The sequence below is a fragment of the Calypte anna genome, chromosome 5A (genome assembly GCF_003957555.1).
Source record: "Calypte anna isolate BGI_N300 chromosome 5A, bCalAnn1_v1.p, whole genome shotgun sequence".
NCBI classification, from domain to species: domain Eukaryota; kingdom Metazoa; phylum Chordata; class Aves; order Apodiformes; family Trochilidae; genus Calypte; species Calypte anna.
Window position 1 is genome coordinate 36,166,020 of NC_044251.1, and position 26,854 is coordinate 36,192,873.

General features: G+C 46.5%; 3 protein-coding genes across 4 annotated transcripts in view; 1 reads left to right on the plus strand and 2 right to left on the minus strand.

Moving 5' to 3' along the window:
- Positions 1–220: 220 nt before the first annotated feature.
- Positions 221–3,988, plus strand: ZBTB25 (zinc finger and BTB domain containing 25). The gene is given in 4 exon segments (XM_030451836.1): positions 221–274; positions 941–1,120; positions 2,347–2,935; positions 2,937–3,988. Coding segments are annotated over 3 exon segments (1,311 nt in total). The 5' UTR covers positions 221–274; positions 941–947; the 3' UTR covers positions 3,486–3,988.
- Positions 3,989–14,521: 10,533 nt separating this feature from the next.
- Positions 14,522–15,907, minus strand: AKAP5 (A-kinase anchoring protein 5). Its single transcript, XM_008501106.2, has one exon. The coding sequence runs from the start codon at positions 15,905–15,907 to the stop codon at positions 14,522–14,524; it is 1,386 nt and encodes a 461-aa protein (XP_008499328.2).
- A 4,987-nt stretch (positions 15,908–20,894) lies between these two features.
- MTHFD1 (methylenetetrahydrofolate dehydrogenase, cyclohydrolase and formyltetrahydrofolate synthetase 1) overlaps positions 20,895–26,854 on the minus strand; it is a 39,844-nt gene continuing 33,884 nt past the window's right edge. For both annotated transcript variants that reach the window (XM_030452297.1, XM_030452296.1), the window contains 4 exons: positions 26,497–26,604; positions 25,117–25,269; positions 22,017–22,125; positions 20,895–21,836 (listed from right to left, as the gene is read on the minus strand). In XM_030452297.1, the coding sequence (XP_030308157.1) occupies positions 22,036–22,125; positions 25,117–25,269; positions 26,497–26,604 (351 nt within the window). In that variant the 3' untranslated portion in view covers positions 20,895–21,836; positions 22,017–22,035. The remainder of the gene's footprint in view (positions 21,837–22,016; positions 22,126–25,116; positions 25,270–26,496; positions 26,605–26,854) is intronic.

Consider the following 26,854-nt stretch of genomic DNA (forward strand, 5'->3'; position numbering starts at 1 on the left):
CAAGGGAAAGAGAACAAGGTCCCTCCCTCAGGGGGCTGCGGGCGGAGCGCCCAATCCAGCGCGGGGCTGCGCAGGAACCGCGCAAAAGGGCCTCACTCCGTCTTCCCAGGCTCAGCGTACCCACGGGGGTGGCGGGGGCGGCCCGGCCAACCCAGTCCAGCCCAACCCGCCCCGGCGGCAGGAAGCGCGGGGGGGGCAGCGCCCACCCCATCCGCCGGGCTGGCAGCGGGGGCGGGCGGTGCCGGGCCGGGCTCAGCGCTGCGCTTCCGCGCGGGTAAGCGGCTGCGCGGGCGCGGGGGAGCCGCGGGGGGCCGGGCTCGGAGGGAGGGAGTTGAGGGCGATGGTTACGCTCCCCGGGGAGGTTGCGCTTACCTCCTCCTTCCCCCCTCTCCGGCTCCCCCTCCCCCGCAGTCATTTTCAGCTGAAACAATAGCAAATATCAGCATTTATTTGCAAAGCAGCCGCGGGCTGGGAGGGGTAAGGGCTGCTCAGCCCGGTACAATCGGGGCTTTGTTGGGCGGTACAGGGCTGCCTGTGTGAGCCGCGGCCGCCCGGCTCGCCCCGGGGATGGGGGCGATGGCGAGCGCGGTTGTGTGGTAGAAAGCACGATCCGAGGTCAGCAAAAACGCGAGCGAGGTTTAAAGTTGGTGCCGATACACCCCTGAGCGTGTTTCATCTGTATGAAAAACGGCTCTGCTTGTAGCTGGCACGTGGAAAACTGCCGAGTAGGGTTTGAGCTCGTTGAACGTGGGTTTTGGGCACCGGCGGTGGTATCGGCAGGAGAAATTAAATCGGGGTGCAGGGAGCGTCTGGAGCAAGGAAGAGGTTCGGCGAGGCCGTGCTCCGTGCCGGGCAGCTATCTCGTTTCAGTGGTGAGAAACCCGCATTTTGGGAGCTCTAATTTCTTGCCGAGATGAACATCTTGTTCTTTTGCTCTTAGGCACGCCATGGATACCACCGGCCACAGCGTCCTCCTCCTCCAGCAGCTGAACATGCAGCGGGAGTTTGGCTTTCTGTGTGACTGCACAGTTGCCATTGGAGATGTTTACTTCAAAGCCCACAGAGCGGTGCTCGCTGCTTTTTCAAACTATTTTAAGATGATATTTATTCATCAGACAAGGTAAGGACACACAGTTCTCCTCCTACCCACTTTGCTCAGCCTTCTGCTTTTTACCCCTTTTTAAAGGTAGAACAGTCTAAAAAGAGTGTAAGTGGGGATGTTTGATGGCTTGAGACTATTTTTCCTAACCTAGCACGCACCTCCGCTCTCCAAACATCCCCAGTCCAGAATGTTCTGTCCTTTAAAAGCACTCTCTTAGTCAGCATTCACCAACATCAGACCCCGTATTTTTAAGACGAGACATTTGCATGACCAAAGAAAATAAACATCCCCAACCCCTCCTGCAGTAAAACCTCTTAGATTTGCAATCTAGGCTATCCAGGTATCTCCTGCCCATACACAGCGTGTCCATTGCTTTGCATTTGCTTGTAGGCAAGCTTGCTGGGTGGTACTGTCCCTTCTGGCAAGACCCATGGGCTTGACGCAATCAAGAAGCTATAGCCTTATCGCAGTTCTGTGCTTCAGACTGTTGCAGATAAGGGCTGAGACTGAGATCATCAATTTATCTCAGGCTGTTCTTCAGGTGCTCCTGACCTGCCTGGGTCAGGATGTATGTTCTAGAGGTACCCGTTCTGCAGGTATAATGACTGTGGTGCCAAAGTCTAATCTCACCTCTGAGCTGCAGCTTGCTGCTTGTAATCAATTAAAACCCTCCTCCATTTTCCTTTTTGAGGTCGTGGTCCCCAGCACCTTTGCTGGATAATCATTATCCGTCAGCCACGTAGCCCTTTGGCTAGAAGTGAGAGAATCAGTTAACTTCCTTTCCCATAGATATTGTTTATTGACACTTAAGTGTAAAGCTCATAAAGATTACACAGTAGCGCCAGCTGAATTTATTACTTAAACACACAGATGTTCTTTGCCCGGTATTATTGGAGTGGCACACACCAGCACCCCGTAGCTTGTGTGGCATCACTGCCATGTGGTGACTGTGCCTGCGAGTGATGGGATGGATGACTGGCAGCTGCCTTTATACTCACAGGGTTAAATCCACACTCAGACATTTTGCTGCCTGACCACACACAAATGGGGCGTGCGCGCACACACACACACACACACACACACTTCTGCAACTCTTGGCACAGGGCATGGCTTGCTGTAAACCAAGGAACAGGTAGCAGCTCACACCCTCCAACAGCAAATGGCAGAGCAAGTGAGCAGGCAGGTGATGAATCAGAGCTGTCATTTGGATCCCTGTGTGTGCTTAATAATCTGTCTTGTTTCAGCGAATGCATAAAGATTCAGCCTGCAGACATCCAGCCTGATATATTTAGCTACCTGTTGCATATCATGTACACCGGCAAAGGGCCAAAGCAGACTGTCAGCCAGAGCCGACTGGAGGAGGGCATCCGCTTTCTCCATGCAGACCACCTCTCCCACATTGCCATCGAGATGAACCAAGTGTTCTCCCCAGAGCTGGTCCAGTCCTCAAACTTGTACGGCATCCAGATCTCAACAGCACACAAACCAGCGAAGGAGCGCCTGGCAGCCAAGGAAAATCTGCCCAAGGCAGGCAGTGGGTCTGCAGCCCAAGGTGATCACCCTCAGCTGCAACTCTCTCTGGCCATTGGCCTGGATGACAGCTCCCTTGACCAGCAGGTTGCTCGGCCCTCTGCTCAGCCTGCTGCTCTCACCAAGCCGGCAGAAGAGCATCCAAAGCTGTCAGTCTCCATAAAGCAGGAGAGGTGTGACTCAGAGCCTGTGGTGTCCCAGAGCTGCACCCCTCCTTCTCCAGAGGTAGCGACCCCCATCCTTGCTAAGGCCAGCCTCAGGGTGCACTTGTGTCACTACTGTGGGGAGCGTTTTGACTCCCGGGGGGGGGCTGCGGCAGCACTTGCACACCCACGTCTCAGGCTCACTGCCATTCGGCGTGCCAGCCTCCATCCTGGAGAGCAGTGACCTGGGGGAGGTGCAGCCTCTGGCTGAGGACAGGGAGGCCAGAGATTGCCACCAGCTCGGGACCTTCCTCCTCAAGGAAGACGAGCATCAGCTGGAGCACCCGAGCTGCAGTGACCTGGAGCCTCTGCAGATAGGCCAGCTCTCCCTCATCTCCAAGGACCACGAACCTGTGGAGTTGAACTGTAACTTTTCGTTCTCAAGAAAGAGAAAAATCAGTTGCACCATCTGTGGCCGCACGTTTTTTAGGAAGAGCCAGTTGCTTGAGCACATGTACACACACAGAGGGAAGCAGCACAAATACGGCCGCTGCCAGCGGCTGGAGAGCCCCATGACCTCCAGGTTTCGTCCTTACTGTGACAGTGAGAGTGTAGGGAAAAGCTCCACTTTATCCCAAGACCACTTAGATGAATGTATACTGGATTCGGATCTCATCCAGGAAAGTGTTGATACCATCCTGGTAGAGTAGTAGAGCCCTGTGTAGGGTGTTGGGTGCTGAAACTGGATATTTTAGCATTTTGCATCTCATGAGTGGCTGCTCTCTGCAGCTGATTGTCTTCATTATTCCTGTAGTGTCTGAGATAACTGTGAAGAACTGCACACTTAGATTTGTGTACGTGTGTTTTGGTTTTTTTTTACTTCTCTAACTTAAGCTAATTCCCATCTAAGTACTTCTTGGAAGCCTCTATGTAACTCAGTTATATTTTTCAGAAATGTGGACTTGTTCCTGCCCTGCTCTGCTTCACTAGTGTAAAGACTGTGTTGCTGAGTGTGAGATTTTAAACATCATTTAATATGCTACACTGTGCCAGGACTGTTTATATCCCATAGAACTGCTGTTCCAGAACTGGATGGAGGGAAAAGTAGAGCAAAATATGTATTGTGTTTCCCAAACAGTTGGGTTTTAATTAAAACAAATAAGGAGACATTTGTGTTGTATTGCTGCAGTTAATAAATCTCTGCATAAACACATGCAGGAGCCATAAGGGTGTTTTTTTTCAAGGGGGCTGGTGGCATTTGTGTGGGGACCAGGTCTGGAAGGTCTGGAACCCTCATCAGTACAATCTTTTTAAGTTTACTTTTAGACACAAGTGATGTGCATGCTTTTTTCATTATTCTTACTCCTCCCTTGTCAACTGCTACTGCATGGGCGTGATGTGCCTCTAGGACCACATCACACTATTGGACCGTCTTCTCTGCAAAGAGGAATGAAAACTGCAAAAAAAGTATGCTCTTCTCTCAGAGAGGCACATCCTAACCCAAGTCTTTACGGGCTTAAAAAGCATACATGGATTTTTGGGGGGAAAATTAGTTCCAACTCTATAAACATCTTGGATCAAATATATTAATATTATAGCCTGTGTATTTACAAAGAGCAAATACATAATGTGTTACTTTTTCTTTGCTTGTGGAACCACCATAATATGGCAACATGCAAAGTTTTTGCCTTTCATTTATTATTACTTTATATCTGAAGAATAGTAACTTACCCAAAAGGGGTTAAAAGTTGTAGTTTGTTCTTGAATTCATATTTTTAGTTTTTCACCTGAGGTACCCCAGCCTTCCTACCAGATGGTGTCCAACCCATCCCTGAAGAGATGCTTTTTAGAGCACAGAGGTTTCTTTTGCAATGAAGAGCAAAAACCTTGCGAGCTGCTCCCATAATCTCATTACCCAGTTTTTGAGAAGCTGGAGGCTCCCTGCCAGTCTTTGTGGAGTTGAGTCATTGCCTTGGGAAGGGGGAGCCTGAACAATGGTGAGAACAGTTTATTGTCAAAGTGCCTGCTCCAAAGCTCTTTGTAGTCAGGACCCTTGAGCTGTCTTCTTTGAAACTGTCCTGGAGCAAGAGCTGCAATTAAATCACTGCCGAATTAAAAGACCATCTGAGGTCTTTGTAAGGGTGGCTTCTGCTTCTCCTGGGTAGGGAGCTGCACACTCCAGGGGATGGATTGGCCACTGAGGGCTGCCAAATTGAGTTTTAAGACAAAGGGGAAAAACAAACAGCCTGTGAGCCTGCCCGGATGATGTTACAAAATGCACTCTGTGGTTTGGTGTGTTCTCGCCTGCTAGACTGAGAGCTCCTCTTGCTGTGTATACCCATTAGAGTGGCTCTGGTGTGAATGCATTTTAACTCTGCTTAAAAAACCTTTCTTTAAAGCAAGCAAGCAAACAAACCTCTGCTGACATCCAGGGCTGCAAATGCTGTGTCTGAGCATGGATTCACATGGAGCATTTCCTAGAAGAGAGCATTCTGGGTCCCTCCCAGGCTAATAGCATCAGCTAAATCACATCTGCTTATAACTGGGGCAAATGCCCTCCAGTTTCCACTGACCTCTATTTCTAAATTATGGTTAAAAAAAGACAGAATCATGAAATGAAATTTTATAGTCAATCCCTATCTGTGTGCGACACTTTGCCGAGTGGGCTGGCTTCTCCAGCTGCTGCTTGCTTCACTCGGGTTCCTACATTTAATTTAAGAACAGACAGGAGTGTCTGCTGGGTTGGGTATTGCTGTAGAGAAGAGCTGAAAGTGAGTTTTCAGACTATTCAGTCAGTAGGTGAGCATCTTGGAACTTTAACTAGGTGCCTAACTTGGCTGAAGTAATTGATACTGGAAGCCTAATGGCCCTTGATATCTCTGCAAAGATAACAGGGGCAATGGTAATAGAGCTCAGTATTGGGAAGAGCAGGGGAGAAAACAAGCAGCAGTTCCCAAAGGTGTCTCTGGGACATGCTGGTTTGTGGGCAGGATTGATTTGTTAACTTCTTGGCCATTAATAGGGAGCTTTAACACAAACTATGAACTTGGAGAGAAGATCTATCAGCTCTGCATGCACTTGTGTTTTAGGACTGACTTGGCTGTGCTGACTGCAAATACATCACTGAAGCTGAAATTGTGCTGAAATTGTACTGAAATCAGCCCTGTGTTCACATATGTGTCCAGTATGTCTTTGAAAATTACAACTGTATGTGAATCTTTTTTTTTTTTAATCATCACATTCCTTTTCAGGGTTACTCTGTTTCAGCTTTGTGGTACTGAACATCTGTGACATCAAACATCTGCAAAAGGCATTTTTTTCATCATTTGCAAAACAAGAAATGCATTTTCAGCAGTTTTCTATTGCAAGCATTAAAGTGCTGTTATAATTAAAGCAGCCAAAGAAGCTTGAGAGACAGAAGTTGTCAGCTCCTGGTTATGTTAACTTGAAAACATCTTTCTCTCCGAGTCTTTATGACTAGAAAATAATTTTAGATGACAGTTATGTTTGGTAAGCAAGGACAGCAGCTGCTTCTGGATACATAATCACAAGTTTTATTGCTGTATGTAGAAGACATTTGAATTACTGAGTGCTTAACCTTTCTGCTGGTGCATGCTTGAAAATCTGCCTGATTTACACAGCTGGGCTTAGCAAATACTCATTTCTTTTGTCTTTTTCTCCATGAATACATAAAATAATTTCTCGCAGTGTACAGGATAGTGATAGTGGTGATTCCTTCCAGATAGCTGTGTTTGGTTGATAGATGGACATGGGCTTAGGCAAAGAAAGCCCCAGAGGGGTGATACTTAAAGGGTGGAAGTCTTTGGCCGGACTTGTAGTGGGGTCCCAGCATCAAGGATGCAGAGCTGATGAACCACAGACATTAAAGAGCCTTTCCTGTGAGCTCTACACCTGATGTTTTATGAACATATGGGAAGATGTGGGCTCAGACCCCTGCCAAAGCCCTATAGTCTGAGTCAATTCCTCACCCATCTTAGATTAATCTCTGAAATGCCAGGAAGTGCTGCAGTGGCTCCTATCACTTTCTCGGGTATCTGGGTCCTGGCCTGAATATGCCTCCTGTAGGTTAAACAATTTTGAGCTAGTTATTTTGAAATATTTTAGTGCTCTGATGCTGAACAGGCCAGGTCAAACAGAGGTCACAGTTCCTGAGCTGCTTAGGGTGCAGTAAAGAGTGTGGAATAAAGAATATTTATCATAGAATCATAGAATGGTTTCAATTGGAAGGGAACCATCCAAGTTCCAACCCCCCTGCATGGGCAGGGACACCTTCCACTAGACCAGGTTGCTCCAAGCCCCATCCAATCTGGTCTTGAACACTTCCAGGCATGGAACCACAACCTCCATGGCCCTCCTTTATCCCTTCTTGTAGCATGAGGTCCAGTTATTTTGCTGAGAAACTTGATTTTCACCACCTGCAGTGCCAGCTGACAATGCCATTTGGTAGCATTTGGGCAATGAAAGCATTAGGCTGAACTTCTCTTGCATTACTGGTGCCAGAAGAGTGAGGCTTTGGTGCCTGTTACTTGCACAAGTCATCTTTAAAAGGTAGCCTGGCCCCTCTTCACATTAATCAGCAAATGTCTGGATTTTACATCTTCCACTTTTAACTTTTGGGTGGCTGGGGAAAGTGATGCTGGCACTTGTCTTCTGGCTGCCCGGGAGGTGATGGCTGGGCTGTGCTGTCCCCATCTCCATGCAGGATGAAAAAAAATCGTCAGCTCATTTTACTTTCTGCACAGACTGTGCTTCCAACATGTGTCCTCAGCCATCTGGCTGCACCAGCCATTTGGACAGGCTCTTAGCTCATGTGTTGTCTGTCCAGTCACTGCAGAACTGGGCTGTGGCAGCGGGTGAGGGTGCAGAAGGGCTGACACAGCCCATCCGTGGGTGCAGTTCCCCTCACCAAAGGGATTTGGGTCATCTGTGCATGCAGAGGTTAAAAAGGGAAAATGAACTTGCTGTCAGGATATAAACCTGAAGCAGTGAGCATTGCAGTTGAAACATCAAGCCATGAAATGCTGCTACCACAAAGCTTTCCAGAAAGAGCATAATGCTGATACCTACTAGTTTTCTACTATTTTTGAGGCAGAACGTATAAAGCCCACGTAAGTGGAGCCTTCAGAAGTGCAGTGAGAGGTGATCTCAGCACATACAATCCAGCATCATGGAATGGGACTGGAAGCTGTCAGTAGGGCTAGAGGTTTCTTCTTGGCTTGTCAAAGCCCTCCCACGGCAACCTGCCAGCAGCTGTACCACTGCAATCACTTTGGCTTCACTGTTTAATAAAACCCAGCTTTTCTTTCCCACTCCTGCCACGGTATGCCAAAAAGGGTTTGCTATTGAGTGGGTTTCCCAGCAGTCCAGCACTAGGAAAATAACTTCTGAGCAAAAAGAAACGAGGAGGAAAAACGTAATGAGGATGAATCTGTCCTAAATTAATGCCAGTTAGATATTTACAACCGAATATCAGGACTAAATTCCCCAAGATGCAATTGCAACATTTAAAGGATTTGCATGTTTCATTAAAAAGTAATGACACAACTTCAAAAGCAGCCTAATAGAGGAAATGTTTCCACTATTCTAATCCAGGCGCTGCACCCTCAGAACAAAGCCACGGCAAAGCTCAAAACCTCATCTGCTGATTTAGGATGGTTTTCACCTGAGCTGAGATGCCCTTGGGAAGGTTTGCAGAGCTCAGGGTAGCACAACAGCCCAAGGGTGGGTTTGTCCTCCTGGGATGCAGAGGGCAATGCTGCTGAAGGCTTCCATCGGCACTCAGGCAAATTTTAGTCCACGTTAACCCTCCTGTCACTGCAACAAATGGCGCAGGAAAATGTTGTGTAAAGTCCTCTGTCCCTCCTGGCGCTGAATTTGCTGCTCCCCTGTGGCAGGATGGAGAGCCAGCTACAGGTACCAGGGCAGAGCCATCGCGGGGAGCTGCAGGAGAAGAAAACTTCCAGTAGGCAGAAGCAGGGTGTTAAGCATCGAGCCAGGCCTCGGTGGGGCTGGTGCCAGCAGCCCCACCAGATTCCAGCCAACAGCCCGGCTGTGCCGGGGGTGGATGCTGATGCTCACCGTCACCCTCCCTTATTTTCCCCGCAGCCACCCCGCTGGCGCAGCGGTCGCCTCCGCCACCCCGCAGCAACGCCAGACCCGGCAGAGCAGGCGCCGTAACCTGTCATTAGGGGCCGAGAATCCCCTACCAGCCTCTGTTTATGCCGGCGGTGCGGTTGTGAGCCGCTTACTCATGGCTTTAATTAATGAGCAGGGTGCAGGTGTGCGTTCCTGTTGTGCCTGTTGCACGCCCCCCCCCCCAGCCCGCTGCCTCCTGCCCGCAGGCTCGCAGCTGCTCTGCAAACTTCGGGGAGAGTCAGGAAGAGAGGTTTCCGGAGCTTTGGCCTCCTCTGCCTTGCTCCAGCTAGGAAACTAAATGCAAATTCAGTTGCAGGCTGTCTGGGCTGGGACGGAGCCCCACGCAGCACCCGACGCCTTCGCGCACCCGCAGTCTGGGGGAGATTTTTGGCAGGCAGAAAGCAAGCGGCTGCTGGCAGGAGCAAGGGGAGGCATCGCTCCTCCTCTCCTCCCCCCTGGAGATGCTGAGAAGCATCGTAGGCGTGGGAGCACTTGCTTCCCACCCAGCTGCCATCTCGCCAGTCTCGCATGCATGGAGCTGTCACGGCACCGAGCCTTGGAGCATCAGCACCTCAGCATCGTGGTTCCATTAGCGTGGCAAACAGCGAGAGCAAACGTGACACGAATGACTGGTGTGAGATGACAGAGATGACATCCCTCGCAAAATTATAATTTGCTCGCTGGGACAAGGGTACGGTGATGCTCGGTGTGTCTGAGCACTGGTGAGGACTTGGTGCTGAAAAGACACCTCCCAAAAGGACACCAGTATCTGCAAAAGGAACCAGGCTCAGGCACCCACTTTGGTGTGGGGTGTGGGGTGTGGAAATGTCTCCTTTCCCAGAACAAAGAGGTTTGAAAGGGTATCTGTTAACTCCAGTTTAGATGGGGTGACTGCCAGTCATCTCTAGCTACTTTCATCTCAGCAATTTGAATTGCAAAATGTGTTTTCTTAACGTTTTCCCCCCTTTTGTATCCAGTACGTTTGTCAGTTTTTATGTAACAAAAGCTATTTTAAAATGCTGGGTTTGGTTAGTTTAGCTGAAATCCACTTTCCAGCTAAATAGACTTTTACCCCACTGCAGAAAAATCCCATCATCTCTCACAGAATCGAACTCTTCACAATTCTGTGCCAAAAGAAAGAGATACAAAAGTTGTGCCTCCTAAGAAATGGTAACATATATTGTTGCTTACATAACTGAGTAAGAAATAACATCCTCTTATTTATTTTTCTTTAAATCATATTTAATGTAGAGATTTTATCTGCTTGCAAATGAAAGTATTTCATTATTTTAATACCACTCAACAAGAGCTAACAAGAACCATTTCTCTGGGAAATAAAACTGTAGATGTAAAATAATATTAAAAGTAGTTAATGAAATCAATCTGTTCTGTTGGTGTATGACATCATTTGGAGTTACTCATGGTGAAACCTTGTGTCCATAAGACAGGCAATCTTAGGGCTTTGCTGCCCCTAAAACATGGGTTGGTCAGCAGGATCCAGCTGCCACCCATCCATCCTGAACACAGACCAAGACCCCCATGTAGCTGGTGAGTTTACTTAATTTCTTACATGCAGATGGCAAAACAACTGTTAGACTTTCATTTTTATACATATACACACAGATGAAAATGTTCATCATTTATGCAGAGTCAGCATCTTAAATTCAAAAGCTAAAGTTCTGGTTGCTGTAGGTTTGGTCCTTTGAAGTAGATGGGGCTGCAGTGACCTTCAGCAGCTGGAGATCTGGCCTTAAGCAGCCTGCACATTTCTCAGGCACTTTAGGTGTCCCGAGGCAGGAAATAAAATGCAAAAGTTGTTTGTGTCATCATTGTCTACCAGCAATTTCCACAAGTAACTTTTCAGTGGATTCACTTGTTTTCTTGATGGGCCCAGTGTTGTCATAACAGGAAAATTTATTATCTTCCTGGAAGTGTTCCTCAGCATGAGTTATACTTTTTAAACACTCTGTTATCTGCTGCTAATATAAAAAAAGTTGAGGGGAAGGAAAATTTTTGAAATGACATAGCAAAGCAGGGATAGGAGACTTGTTGAATATAAAGCTGGATTGTCCTCACTGAGAGGAGTGCTGGGAACACCTGGGAGATGAGGCAGCAGAACAGGCCATGGGGTGAGCAGAAGAACCAAATAATTAATTAAGTGCTGCTGCAAAGAAACCACTTCCATAATTCAGCAGGGCAGCAAGCAACAAACTCCTGGATGAGGAGCCAGGTGGCCCAAAAGCAATCTGAATGAGGCTGTAAGAAACCAAGGTTATGCATTATTCCATTTTATTTCAACTGTTGGTGAGGAACATGGTCCTAAAACCAGGCCAAACTGGTGCTCTGGCACAGCCAGGCAGCCACGTCCTCTCAGATTTCCTGGCTCAGCACTCCTTTGCAATGGTAAATTTATTATCCCTTCTCTGAAAGAAAAAAATGTTTTATTAATGTACAACTCTCTAATCATAATGAAGAGTAGAGAGTCATAATTAGGTCATTAGCAGCAATATTTTGTTCACTAAGCCTGAAAGAATAAATAGTATTTATACCATTAAAAACATTTGACTTTTTACCCCTGTATTTTCTTTATGCTATAAAGAAAAATTGAGAAATTACAGGAAAGATATTATGAAAAAAAATAATCAGGGTGTGAGGTCCATTTGATCCATAACAGAAAATGCCAAAGCACCAAATTTGCTGTTCCCCTTCCTGGTGTGTCAGCCTGGTCATGGACCCTGCCAGCTCCAAACGGCACCTGGAAATAGCAACGTGGAGCCTTGGGAGCAGAAAGCACAAACCAGCAGTTTGCAGAGAAAACCAAACCACTGCAAAAGATCATCAAGAGCCACGCCACTCCATACATAGCAGGGTCTGATTTGGTTAGTCTGCAGAGCCTCAAACATTTTCCTTTGGAGCTGCAGGGCATCCGATAGGGAATTGAACTGCTGGGCATCAGGATGGCTTTTCTTGGCCTCTGGAGATTTGTGATCCTTATAGAAATGCCTGGACAGCCAGGACTCTGCTAATGGAAAAAAAGTGGCCAGCAACTGCAAGAAAACCTTATGAAAAGGAGAGCAGAAAGAAGTAGCTTCCAAAGGTTCAGGTCTGCTACCAGGTTTATGATTTTTCTGCTGGACATAACAGGGCACCACTCCAAGTTTATCCTTTCATATATAAAATCTCTCCACAGCTGCCCACTCAATCACGAGGCAAGAAAACAATAGGTACATTCAATTTTAATGATATAATCATCAGTTATATGTACAGCAATAACTGAGGGAAAAAAACAGCTACAAAAAAGATGCAAACACAACCCTGGACGTGGAGCAACAGTCACAGGGTCTGGGCTGACCCAAAGTATTTCTGCCATTCTCCTCCTACTTTTTAAGACACATTTCACCTAAAAAGCAATACTGAAATAGATGAGATCTTCCCAGAATTTATTAGTGGGCTGACAGGAAATGACAGTCAGGCCCCTTGGGGTCATTTTTTCTGGAGTCTGGACAACCTCCTCTGCAGCCAACACCAGTGGGTCCCCACAGAGCCCTTTGCTCAGCACCAACCTGCCCCAGTGCCCAGCAATCCTATACAATCCCATAAGCAACCTCCAGCATCAGTATGGCTCTTTTAGGGTGCTGCAGCAGCCCCAAATGTGCATATAAAAGTCCTCAAAAAGTCCCTTTCAAAACTATGGCAGAATACCTGGAAGGACTAGTATGAAGTACAAAGCCATTAAAATTATACACATTGAATTATTGATTTCTGATAACTTGTTAAATAAATTCACAGTAAAAGACAACATTTGTTTTTTTAACATCCTCTGATTTTTCTTAAGTTTTACTTGCATGGGAGCAAGCTGTGGCACTCGCTACTCACAGTCCTGTGGTAACAACAGAGATGCTTTATTAAAGTTTAAAATGTGGTTGTGCACCAGGTAGTAGGAAAGTTCGCAGCCCTTGTTATTTTAACAGGGATCCAGATCCTAGGCTGGGAAGAGAAATTTCAGCTCACTGCCTCTGGTCAGTGAGCAATTGCCAAGCCAGGCTGCTATTTCTGTATCAGCTGAGAAATATGCAGGAGAATTTTCTCAACAGAACAGGCTGACTTGCACACAGCTGTACATAAATCCCAGCCAGGCAGATGCCATCACAAATTATTAAAAGGTCCCTTTCTCCTGGAGAGTTGGTAGTTAGAGGCAATGCTCACACAAACACACATCACTGGTGCAAACCCCCTCAGAGGGGGGCAGTTCACAGGTTTTGATGGCAATTGGCCTGTCCGGGCATTTGACATCTGTGTCCCCAGGCCCTCATGTCCAGATTTTTTTTTTCCCTGAGGACTTTGGTAAGATCACTCCAGCATTTCCCTGCATGTTCCAGACCAAGGTATGTGGCGTGTCAGAGCCAGCCAGAGCCCGGCAGCAGCGAGTCAGGCGTAAAGAGCATTTCCCAAGGGCTGCTCGGACTTGCTGAAGTCAGGCAGGCTTTGCAGACAGGGGTGAGAGGTGCAGGACAGGCTGCTGCCAGCAGCTCACGCCCAATCTCCTTCCTACTTAAAGGAATTCCAGCAGTGGCAGCACATCCCAGCTCCACGATCCGTGTCAGCCGAGGGAGTTGCTGACTGCTAACACGCATGCAGCTCACTGCTATTTATATCACATGCCATATAACAAAAATATGCTACACCCGAGAACGGCTTCACCCTGACGTCGTGATTTGGATGGAGCAAAGCGAAGGACGGAGCGGGGTTGCCCGCAGCAGGAATTCTCCCCCCCAGCCCATGCTGCTGATGGCGCTGGGAATTTTGCCCATTGAGCTTCATGGTGCAAGAACTCCCAGCAAACCAAGTGCTGTTGTTTTCTTGGCATTCACGCAGCCTGGGGTCAGCAAGGAGTACGGCTGATGCTGGGCTCTGAAGTGTCTGGAAATGCACAGGAGGCTTGTGACAGGGGAAGAGGCAGAATGAAAAAAATCCTGCTTGCTGCAACCACCCAGCTCCATGCAACGTGACAGCAGGGGTGACCATGGCTGCTGCCATCTGTACATACCGAGTACCTGTTTGCAATACTAAACACAGTCCTGAGCCTGTCTGGCACTGATGTCTTCATGTTAACATTGCACTTGCTTCACCCTCTCTCATCTCTGCCAAACCCCAGGGCAAACCTCCAGCCCTGCCCCACCTGTCCCAAATCCAGCCCAACAGCATGTTGGGTGCTCACCACCTCTCAGGCCCTTTCACAAAACGCATGGTATATAGAGGTCTACAGCATGAACAGCGGAGAAACCTGGCATGGATGACAGCAGAAATGTGGCCTTGACATAAAGATGCCAATTAAATGAAAATACAGTCCCTGCAACACCTTCCTTTGTCAGCAAGTGCAGTCAGTGGCAGTGACTGAAGCCCCATCCCCAGGGCACAGGCTGTATGTCTGCCCCATAACCCAGGATCTGTTTCACATAGACACACAACTGAATGGGCATGCAGAATTAACTACACCTCAGCCCCGAGAGACCTGTGAGCTCTCTCCACCCAGGCCAAACTCAGCTTTAGATCACTCCCTGTACTATGTTTTGGGGGGGCATCGCTGCCATCACAGAAAACTGTTGTGTTTATTCTGTTCCAGGGCCATTTCATTGACCAGCTGCTCTATGGATGACTGGATGGCTGCCTTCACTAGGGCAGACGCCGTTTCTATGAGAAGCAGTTCGTACTGCTCCCCAGTTCTGTGCCCCTGGTCACCTGGACCTTTGTCCTCTGCCTGGGGACTGCTGCCAGCATCTGGGCCCTCTTTACCAAAATCAAAGCTCCCGCTGGATTTTTTATTCCCTTTTTGCTTATTTCGGTGCAAAACCGGTGATGGTTCATAGGCCTGGTCAGAGTCGGTGTTGTCAGAGTCCTCGGCTTCAGTGATGGTGATGACGATGCCAACACCCATGTCTGCTTCCAGTGTCACCTGCTGGCTGGAGCAGACCTGCACACTCCCTGCATCATCTTTAAATGCTGACTGACTGAAATCCATTACAGTCTCCTCAGCTTTGCACTCCTCAGGAGGATTTATGCTCTTTTCTGATTCATCGGCTTCAGGCAGCTCGTTGCAGATTTCAGGGATTTCCTGCAGCTCAGTGGTTTCAGGGATGCTGTCAGGTTGATCCTTGGAAGCAGGTGCTTCAGAAGTACATTCTTCACCTTCTGTGTGGACTGTGGTTTGGGGCAGCATCCCGTCCTGCTGGTTTTCCTGGGCTGCTTCATTAGCAGTCTCTTCATCAGTTATCTCTGACTGAGCAGTGCACTCTGCATGTTCCTCTGCATCAGGTGTGGGCTCTGTCAAGGGTTCACTCTGCCCAACAGAGTCAGTACTTTCCTTCACCTTGTCCTTGTCCTCCTCCACAGAGACTGGGCTGAAGGATTCAGACTTTTCTGTTGGGGCTGAATCCTCCAGCTCCTCACTGGCTTTATTCGAAATACCCATCACCTCATTTGCTTGAACACTGCCCTCTGACTCCTCCACTGCCTCAGAGGGGCTGGGTTTTTTCTTGCCTCTGGAGAACCTCACACAGGGCATCTTCACCCCAGAGCTCACCCGTTTCTTTGGGAAGCTTTGTGCACAGCCCTCCTCAGCCTCTGTCTCCAGCTGCACTTGGGAATCAGAGGGCACCTTCTTCCGTGAGGATTTCTGCCTTCTCCGAGGTCTTGCAAGGTTTTTGATGGCTGCCCAAGCTCCTTTGGAGGATCGTGATGTATTAGAAGCTTTTGTTTCCTCTTGGTCAGCACTAATACATTGGCTTTTCTCCTCCAAGGCTCCTTCACATGCATCCTTCACAGTCAGGCCCTTCTTACAGGACTTCCTCTGCTTCTTGAAACAGAGCATGGAGGGTTTTTCTGCCTGTTCCTCTGACGGTGAGCATGTTGCCCCTTTGCTGGGAGTCTCTACCTCTCTTGGGTTCTCCATTTGAATTTCCTTAGCTGCCTTAGCCATATTTGTTCCTCTCCTTCCGTTCTGTTATATTATTGATTTTCTGGATTAATGCATCAGACACAAGAACTGCAGATATGCTCAAAGGGCATTTTCTCCTCAAATTGTTTTCAAAATAATGTTAGCTGCTTTTTAATGAGCGGATGTGTCAGCGAAGAGAAGTTCTGATGAAGCTATTGCATCTGCTTTATAACTCCCACTTTGCCTTATTACTCACTTTATCACCTCTCCAAGGAATCCCGGGTAGATGTGAAGTTGAACAGGCTTCTTGGTTTTGATGTCCAGAGTCACCTCCAGGACAATCCACTTCAAGTTGCACTTGGTCTTACAGAATGACTGCTTAATTGCCAGTCTAGTATTAATTTTTTTTTTTCCCCCAAAAAGGATGACAAATCAAGCCAAGAGTTAACAATTTTTATTCACCCCAGGACCTGGAAAGAACTTGCACTTCCTAAGTGAGCCATCTGCACCTTCACGCTGCACAGGGAGCTTGATTGGAGCACCAGTAGAACCAGTGGCAGCCAGTGGCTGTTTTCTGTCACCCAGTGACAAGGTCAGATGTTGCTTTGGCTTGGCTTTGCTTTCTGCTTGTTCTCCTCCCAGGTTATGTGAAGCATGGCCAAGAGATCCATCTTTTACCTGTAACACAACAAACAAATGATAAGACCTGTAGAACAATTTTTAAAAAAAAAAAGTATTCAAAAGTATATATTTTAATGAGCATTTAATACTGGGAGGCAGACCAGAGCTGGAAAAGCAGTTCTAACTCTGGATGCACCATAGCTTTTTTTCCCCACTAATTAGCATCGCATATCCAAAGGCAAAATGAGGCCACCAAGATGCCAACCAACCCAGTGATACTTCACCACAGAAAATACTGCTTTGTTATTTCATGTGGTAAAGGGGGATTTTATATTTTTTAATTGCCCATATAATGGCAAAGATGTATTATGCATGCACACACTTATATTTTCTTCTCCCACGGTGAGCTGAATCCTTTCCTCACTGCTCCATATGCACTCATAGTTCCAGCTAGGGAAATTACACCCTGAGACAGCAGATATTTTTATCTTTAATGCACCATATGACAATATGTAAAAACAGAATACAAAAAGGAGGCTTGTGGAATACAAAAGAGAAATCACATGGCAAGAAGGGAGCTTATTTATACTACGTGCATGCCTTCCATGGCAACCTCAATTAACACCGTATGTGTTCATCAGCTATATGATATTGTAAGATATATGTCACCCTTAAAAAAAAAAAAAAAAAAAAAAAAAAAGTGCTGCCTCAAAACATCACAATGGGTTTCGATATAAAAATGCAAAACATGTTACTGCAAAGGGACCAACTTCTCCGGGACTGGCTGAGTGACTCCGGGCAATGCTTTACACAGTATTTTGTGCTCTGCTTTTAAGTAGGAAGACGATTAAAACGGGGGGTCTGGCGGAGTGCACTCCCCTAAGGGGGAATTTTTATTTATTTTATTTTATTATTTTATTTTATTCAGGGTAGAACTAGCTCAGCTGACAGATGAGCGTGTGAGAGAGGGAAGCCCGCAGGCAGCAGCCCGGCCCCGCCGCAGCCTCCGCAGCCCGGGAAGTTTTTTTTTTGGAGGGGGCCACAGGTGCGGCCATCGGGAGCCGGGAGCCACCCGGCCGCCCCACGAGTCCCCTCCACCCCAGCGAAGGGGCACCCCCGGATCCCCTCCCACAGCAGAGGGGGCTCCTCGGGTGTCCGCCGAGACCCACCCAGGCACCCCACGCGTGTCGCCTCCCCCGCCGCTCCCTCCGGGTCGGTGCCCTCCCCCGCTCCCCCCGCGCCCTCCGCACCCTCACCTGCGGCCCGGCCCCGGCCCTGTCCCTGCTCCGCGCCGCTCCGCGCTGCCACCGCCTCCCGCCGCAGCCGCCGCTCCCCGGGCCGGCGGGGAGGGCGCTGCCAGCAGCCCCCCGCCCCCCGCCGCCAGCCCCCGGCCCGCCCCCCAGCAGCGGGGCGGCTCCGCGGGCACCTGCTGGCAGCTCCGGAGAACGCGGGGATGGGGAAGGGGCCGGGGAAGCGCGGGGCAGCACCCGTCCTTCTCCGGGAAAGCGTCTCTCCCTGACCGAAGGTCAGCATCCCTCCCTCCTGCGGGATAGCATCCCCTCTTCTTGCATCCCGCTTCGCAAGGCAGCATCTCTCCCTGCTCGTGGGGCAGCGTCCCCCTTCCCCTTACAGAGCGGGATCCTTCCCCTCGGGAAAGGCAGCGTCCCTCCTGGTGGGGCAGGATCCCTCACCCCCGTGCAGAATAATCCATCCCTCCCTGCCCAGGGTGCGCACAGCAGCAGCAGACACAGAAACCACAAACAACACGAGGTGAAGTTTTTCCTAGGGACTGGGCTGTGGTTTTCAGTTTGGACCCCAGCACACGCCCAGGAGACAGGGACCGCTGCCTCGTGTGGATCCAGCACTTCCCTGGCTAGGAAGGGGTGGTCTCGCTCCTGGCAGCTCTTTCTTCCTTTGTCCCAGTTGAAACCTTTGCAGCTTCAGGCCTACAGCGTTTGGGTCACCACAGAAGCTGCACCTAAAGAGCGGGTGGTAAGGACAGCCAGTTCTTGGTTGTAAATCAATCTTTGCCCCAAATACCAGAGAAAGTGCCTATTTAATATGAGCCTTTTTCTTCCAAAGCAGCTGATATGTGACTTTAAAAAAAATTGCTTCTCCAGCTGTTAGGATTGATGGGAGGGCCTCTGGAAAAAAAAGGACTACAAAGTGTGGCTGATGAACTACATGAAACTAAAGTCTGAGATGCCTGAATGTCCCCATTCATCTCCACGGGGAGCTGACTGACGCCCACAAAGATTTTAAGGACATCAACTGCTTCACAGCATGTTTGCATATAAGAAACCAGGCAAAGCAGCACGCTTTGAACCTGCAAGTGGTTTCCAGTGTAGGCCAGCCTCAGAGAAATATACATGGCTTCCCCCTTCCTAGCTTCTTCATGAAAAAAAAAGGCACAAAATGGGTTTTTTGGCTGAAAAGTCTGCTAATAAGGGCAGAAATGTGGATGAAGCAACCACAAAGGAATTCCTTTTTAAAAGCTCCCCTATGAGATGTGTTTGCTCACGTTCACTCAGGATAATAATCTTCATTTGGAAACAGCTCCCCTCCCTGGGGTGGGTGGTGGGTTCTAATTACGATCCACTTCTGCATTAAAGCCAAGCCAGGCTGCTCAGCACGAGCCTTTCCCTCATTGCAATCAGAGGCAGGAGAGGGGGGAAGCAGGCAGCAATAAGGAAGATGGTTAATGTGTGCCCTGCCTCCAGGGTTTTCATCAATCCCATTCACAAACACCTCACATGGAATTCAATTATTCCTGCTGCTCCAGGGGAAGATGGTAGCACCTAAGGCTACAGTGCAAGGGAAATAAATACCAGGGTCTGCAGCAAGCAGAGGATCTGGTCAGAAGATGGATAAGCTTGAAAGAAGATCCCAGCCCAGCTGTAGTCTCAAGTTTTCCTTCTGGACTCACACTGAAGTACTGGTGCTGCGCAGCCAGACAAGCAACTCTCTCCTTTTTCTTTTGTCCCTGTTGCTAGTCCAAAAAAAAAAAAAAATCTGTTATTTCATACATGATGTGATGCAAGACTCCCATTACACCACAGCCAGGGAAATGGATGGCCACAACACCAGCTACAGGCTTTGGGCCCACAAATAGCCCATAAAGAACAAATTCATATTTAATTAGTTTTTTCTCTAGGCAACAGGAGGACAACCTTCCAATATTTAGTTAGAAGAGACGAAGTGTCCTTTGCATCCTATTTGGTAGGGCAAGAACTAGCTGTCATACTTCATCATGGAGAGTTAAGAAAAACCAACCTGTTTATGAATCTATCCTGCAAGACCTAGAGTAGGGACACTGGTGAGTTCATGTTTTACAGTGCAGGTCAGGAAAGCTTCCCCACTAACCTAGAGAGATGATTTGGGCTATTTTTTGTCCCTTATGCTTTGTTGCCTCCAGCCCCCCCGGGTGCATGGCAAAGCCTTCAGCAGTTGCATGGCTGAGCCACTGCTTTGCCTCACATCAGGAGGTGGTGGGCTAGCAACCTCTTGAACCATCTCTCTCAAGCACATGTCTATGATCTCATGCTAAACTAAAAGGAGGCTAATCTTAGCATAAATTTGCACTTATCCCATGTTTCATAAGCATAAAATGAAGGTGGAACAGAGAGCGCTCGCAGGAAAGCAGCAGAGCAGGGAAGATGAAATGTAGGAACTAAGAGCAGATTTGGCAGCATCAGCTCTGGCTCCCTGCTTCAAGGGAAGGCTTGGCCAAGGTCCTGCAGGTGAAGAGACTTTTGGCCAGGCATGGTGTCTGGGGCAGCAACTGGGGAACATCCCTTCTGACCCCCTGCAAGTGGCCTGTGTGTGCTCGAGCAAACCCATCTGCCAATAAATCCTCAGCTGAATACTGCAGAAAATAAAATTTTAGGAGGCTGTGAATGCATCTTAAATTCTCTTTATGATGATTCAAGCTAATCTGTCTTTGCTTCTGTGACAACCAGGTAATTTTTATCTAATTATTCTACCTTCCTGAGTAACTTGAGAGATGTTGATTGCTCTCCCTAGCCATATATACACAGTATCTGTGTACTACCAGTGTGCCCTTGCATTGGCACACAGCTACATCCTGATTCTCCCAGTTCTCACCAAAATCAGAATGTTTTTAGATTCAGTTCTGATGCAAACAGATGGGCCTTGCAAGTCTGAATTCAGATCTTTTTGCAGTCAACTGCAAGTATTTCAATGCAGGCAGTTTATTTCCTACAGCTTATCCACATCATCTAGGGAAGGGGAACAAGATTAAATGCACACACACACTGGTGCATTGCAGGCAACTTATCACTGCAATAATCACTTCTTGTCAATATTATGACTGAGGTTGCTCATGGTTAATCACAGAAATAATTCTGTGTCAATAATCCCAGTGCATACATTAAAACCCAAAAAGCACTTAAAAGTATTTACCAGTTTATTTGTATTAGTTAAAAAATTGGCAGCAACTATATTTTTATGTTACACAATTATTTTTGGCCTCCTGACAAAACCTGCAACAAATTCACTGATTGCTGTTCACATTGCCTCTGTTCACCAAAAAGGTATCCTTAGTAAACAAGGTTCATCCACGGTGAAACTGTACTTATTGTTGAACATAAAATCCTTCAAAAGACACATTTGGTGGAAGCCACAGATACAGGACAGATTGAGTCCCTGCAGATGTGACATTCAGAGGTTGAGTTTCCATTAGCAGTAGAATATGGTTGTCACAGCTGGGCTTTCTAAATAGGAAATCTGATGTGGCTCAGGTGTCTGTAGAAAAAATTCACAGCAGCAACTTCCACAGCAAACACTTTTGGAAAGGTATGAGAAGCAAAAGGGATTTCTCCTTGTTCCCTCTTTTCAATGACATTGGCACAGTTTCAGAGCAGAGCAGTTTCTCCCATAGTGCAAGAAATGAAATGTAGAATTCAGTATGGCAATTAGAAATACTCAGTGTTCAAGACTTTCAAAGATAATATATGCTACAAAACTTCTATGGTAAAGACAACTAAATCTTAAGACTGTTAGAAAAAGCTCCAGCTTTAGGATTTTGAATCATTAAAATATTGTCACTCAAAGGAGGCTACTGAACCCAGGATTCTGTATTCTGCTTCAGTTACAATTGAGAAGCAAGAGGTTTGTACAGGCAGTATGCTTTTAATATTCAGGATAAACTAGCTTGGAATGCAGCACTTTAAAAATTATTGCTGATTACAAGTGTTTGATTCTGTAGCACTACTCCTTCCAGTCACTTCTTGCACCTTATTCCCAGTCATATCTTGTTTTGTCTTAAAAAAAAAAAAAAAAAAAAGGGCACCATTCCATTTACATGACTCATCAGGTGTTCTTCTGGGAGCTAAAAAGAAAAGAAAGTTTAATTACTATTATATAGTACAGCAGGCAACTTTCAGGCTGAATTATGATCAAATGTCATTTGGAAACATATGGCATAATAGGAGATTGGCTTAATTCCATTATCTCAAGATGAGAAGCAAAGCCCAAGTAATGAGCCTTCTGCCCTAAAAAAGGCACCTACCTTTGATTACTAATTGCTTTCAAAAGAGCCCTTTTACTTCTCCTGACACTGGGTCCAAGTCTATATCATAGAAACAGGGTCTTGTAGGAAGTCCTGGCATAGTGCTCATCTGAACAAGAAAAGAGAAACTGTTAAAAGAGAAGCAGCATCATTTTGTGCAGAAGATCTCATCCTTTATCAGTCCTAGTGACAAAGATGGCAGCAGCTGGCACAGCTCCTTGCACACACACAGCTGAACAATGGTCATGTACCATTTTGAAGCACACCGTGAGCATCAGGAACTCCTGGCTCATTAGACTGCCTGGGCATTTTCTGTGTTTGTTTACAATGATGATTTAGCTGAAGCAATAACTGTTACTGCAGTTATTGTTAGGTTAGCAAAACAGTTATTGTATAGGTTAGCAAAATGAGTATTTGTGCTGTAATACCATTTCGCCCACTGCAAAGACTCAGCTGATTAGAATTCTTCCAAGATTCTAGAGACAGAAGTGCTAAATAATTAGGAATAAGCATCCTTGAGAGTTAAAAAAAAAAGCAAACCACCACCCAACAACTGAAATAAAGCTCACATAGAGATGGAGGGGTCAGTTCTCCTGACTGGAAAACTTTTGGGGCACCCAAGTCAGAAGGGCTGTGCAGTGGCAGGATCAAGGCATGCAACACAGCTGCCAGCACTGTGCCTGCCAGTCCTCTCCAGCTGTCCCTCCCAACAGCATTCCCTGTCAGAGTGACAGAATACAAGGCCAGCAGGGACACGCTTGGCTTCATTTACTAATGCAGCTGACAGGATTTTCCCTTCCTTCCCTTCCCTCACTCAGCATTTAGCCCAGTGGCGCATCCAGGCTAACGTGGGTGCCCTACAAAAGTGGGCTCTGTGACCACGCTCAGTAGTTTGTGCCAGGGGTCATTAGCCCCTCTTATAAAAAAATAATAAAGTTTTGGTTTTTATCTGCATCATCCAGCCTCAGCTTTCACAGTCAGTATTGTTACCTGTCTCCATTAAAGATCTCTTTGACAACCTGGTATTTTCTTCCTGAGCAAGTATTTTGCACGCTAATCAAATTACCACCCAGTCTTCCTTTGGATAATAAGCTGAGCAGCAAGGAGGCAAAGCTCTATTGGTTAGGCATTTTCTGCAGTTCTCAAAACTGTTTGGGAAAGCTTTTGGAGTCCCATCCCATTTTCCTAAGCAGTTTACAAGTGCTAACACCAGTCTCATACGTAATGTATCACTGTGGGTCTTGTGTGGCTTCTGCAGAGGCAAAAATCTCTTCAAGCCTATGTAATGAATTCTAGAACTGCCCTAGTTTTTTGTCAGAGCCACTGCTTTCCCAGACAGAAATAGGAGGCTACAGAGAAGACCCTCATTCCTTGTCTTTGTGTTTAGCTGAATGAATATTTTGCTCTCAAGATCCAAGGTATTAAGAGATGGTTAAATGGTTAAATGGATGCTGCCAAAAATTCATTCTTAGGCTAACACACCTCTTGCTGAATGGATTTAAAGTAGTGATCTGATTCAAAATGGCCTGGATTGCTTCTCAAATGGCCACCACCCCTTCCTTAGTTTTGTAGCGACCACAGAAAAATGATTTTCATATCTCCTGGTTAGCCAAAAGACTTGCTGTTAATTCTGGCAGAATTAACACCATGATTTACTACATGTCTGAGAAAACATGAGGAGTCTGGGAAGGCAGCAGAAAGGAAAGAGTCTAATTCCACAGAAACAGAAGACATTGGAAAAAGAGCCAAACCGTGAGTTTTAATGTCTGAAAACATCTTGCTCTTGTGTAACTCATTAATGCTGCATACCCTTTCCTTCTCCAGTACTTATAAAAAGAAAAAAAAATCATCATTTGGATTAAATCTTGGCTTGCAGAAAATGCCATGAATAACAAGAACGAGCATGCTATCTTCCACATTATCCCAAAGCACACATTACTCTTTCAGAAGATGGATAAACCAGGCTCTAATCAGGATGTAGTTATTTTATTTACATTGGCTAATCTGGAAACCCTTAGCTCCCTCTTTTTTTTTTTTTTTTTTTCTTTTCCTTCCTTTTTTTCTAAGATTAGAAGAAAAAGATATGCAATATTTGGCTCCAGCATTTGAAGGAAGAAGGGATCAAACTCTTACATCAGCAAATTTCATCAACTGATGAATCTGAAAATCTTATCAAACCAACACATTAACGTGAAGACTTCAGAAAAAGGTTCAGGTCCCCAAAATAAGAAAAAGAGTTGCTTGCTCCGGCTGCTCCATCTCCTAAAACAGTCTAGCAAGCTACTTAACATTTGCCCAGGAGAGACTTCTCAGATAAAACTTCCAGTAGAGTCTTTAATCCTCACATTCTTTCTTTGGATGCAAACCTGAATATTAGTTCATTATTTTGCAGGTAGCTCCTCTTTCTGCCAGGCAATTTCAAAGCTATTCCAGTATCTTGTTTCCATTGTAGCTCCTCTCTGTCCTCTCAGCTGACTTTTTGCCAATCATGTCAAAGAACAGAAACTAAAAACTCAAGGGCACAGTCAAATTGTTGGAATTGATACACACTGAGCAGCAAACAGATGGTTAGCAAAACCATGAGAACCAAATGGGAGGGAAGACTGATAAATGATTAATAGTATAGGTCAGCTTTACTTTGGAGGTATCTCATCAAAAGGTGTAAAGCTCTGGAAGGGTTGTCTTGTTCCAGCCTTATTGCAGCTGTACACAGAGTTCACCTACAATTCTGCAAAGTGTTTCCATCAGGAATGGGAAGTCACACCAGCAATCAGCTGGGCCAAGGATTTCTCCCTTCCCCTCCACCAGACTGCAGCTCCCAGAGCTCATTAGCTACAGAGCTCAGCCTTTCCTCAGAATCCAGGCAGACAGACATGGGACCTGAGTACGCTGAGGGCTTGCTGAGTATTCAAATTGTCAGATGGTCTATTTTGGCTTCCCTCTTCACCTTGAAAAAAAACTATTACGGCATCCAGTACACTGGACTGTTAAAAAACTGAATGTAAACAAGACTTTCCCGACCTGAGACACCTTTTGTCCTGGAATGCACATGAAGTTCTGTAACTCAGCCCATAGCTGGGGGTTCCCCTCACTCACGTACCGTTCCTACCAGTGGATACAGGAACCCAGCACCAACACTGGCCCGAATGTCACGGATTGGCAGAACAAAACCTGTGGGTGCTCCTTTTTGTTGTGGGTCATGAGACAATGATAGGTGAGTTTTAGCCATACAGATGGGCAGGTTTCCAAACCCCTGGAAAAAGCAACGAGAGGAGAAATAAGTGAAAAAGCAGTAACTGTACCTTTACATTAATGTAAAATGCTCTATTCTGTCATTCTCTGCAGGCAGCAAACATTTTGTCAGGACATCCTACTCCTCACCAACTGCTTTATCCATAGCCCATCAGATCCACTGACTACACTGCATCCTCACTCCTTCTCTCAAATTCTATCCCTGGCCTCAGCTACACATTGAAGACAAAACCATCATGGCCCCCAGCACCTCCAAATGAAGAAAAAAATTAAGGTATGGAAACATTAGATACACAACCTTGATAGATAACTTACTTTCAACCCTGTTCCCAAAACATTAATTTAAACGACTCAGAACTGGAGTTCTTGTTCAGTTAATTAAAAACATTTGATCAATATAATTGCAGGTCATAAGGAAGCTGCAATTACATGCCTATGGTATTTTGATAGGCCTGTAAAGGATATACAAGAAACACGAGAGCAACAAACTATATATGCCAGTCGTAAATGGACTGCAAAAGCAAAATTATTCAAGCACACTGTAAACAAATGAAGGCCAGTTCTCACATTGCTCTTCTCATTGCATTCTCATTGCTCTTCTTTTCAAAGCCCTCTACAGACCTTCATTAGTGCAGAAGCAGGTAAATTCACAAGAACATCAAGCTAGAGAAGAGTAAAAGCAACACCGCAACCAGAGAACATGTAATTCAACAACCAGATGCCTGGTTCAAAACTCAAAAATTTAGACCTTTTTTCCCCAGGAAGTGTTGTATCACCTGTGGGACTCTTTACCCAACATAACTGAGACTGCCCAAAATCCATATGGGTTTAAAAACTGATTAAACAACTCAGTGCAACACGATTAAAAGGAAAAAAAAAAAGACTACTTAGTACCAGTCTGACCACTTTTAGTTCCCTAATTCCTCGAAGAATTGGAAAGTACAATAGAGAAAGATTACTGAATCCTCCTCCTGTTCTCTCCCCATACACTATCATAGATGTGCTACTGGGCCGAAGATGTCTTCTATTTTCTTCACTAGAAGCCAGGACCAGTTTCACCCTCCCCATCGCACCTCCTTTTCCTCCTCTGCCATAGCAGCATCCAATGAGTCCTGGACAAGGACATGATTTCTGTGATGATTCCCTTCACGCACACTTTCAACACCAAAGCTCAGTATAAACATTTTCAATTAAAAGTAGCACTGGTACCAGGTGACAGAAAACTCACTTGCTTAGTGTACAAGGCGACCTTCTCCTCTGCCTCTGGAAGGAGCTCAACATCACTTGCTCCGTATATCTGCCTTGCAATAAGTCTGATTTTATCTATAATAGGGAGCTAGGAAAAAAAAACAAAAAACAAAAAACGACAAGCAGGTCAGCAAGGCCAAATTACAGTCAGCCATAACATCACAGCAGCTTTGCAATTCTTCATACGTGTCATGCAATGCCCATCTGTGGATACAAGAGCTATTCCTACTGACTGTAGAACAAAGCCATACAGTAATTTGAGGGTTTTCAAAACACATTTATCTTGTTGCAGTTGTTTCTCCTGGTAAAAGAGCAAAACTAGCTTACTGTGGTCAGAA

What these genes read in the sequence shown, in the direction of transcription:
- AKAP5 (XM_008501106.2), bottom strand. Translation starts at nt 15,907, where the DNA reads ATGGCTAAGGCAGCTAAGGAAATTCAAATGGAGAACCCAAGAGAGGTA.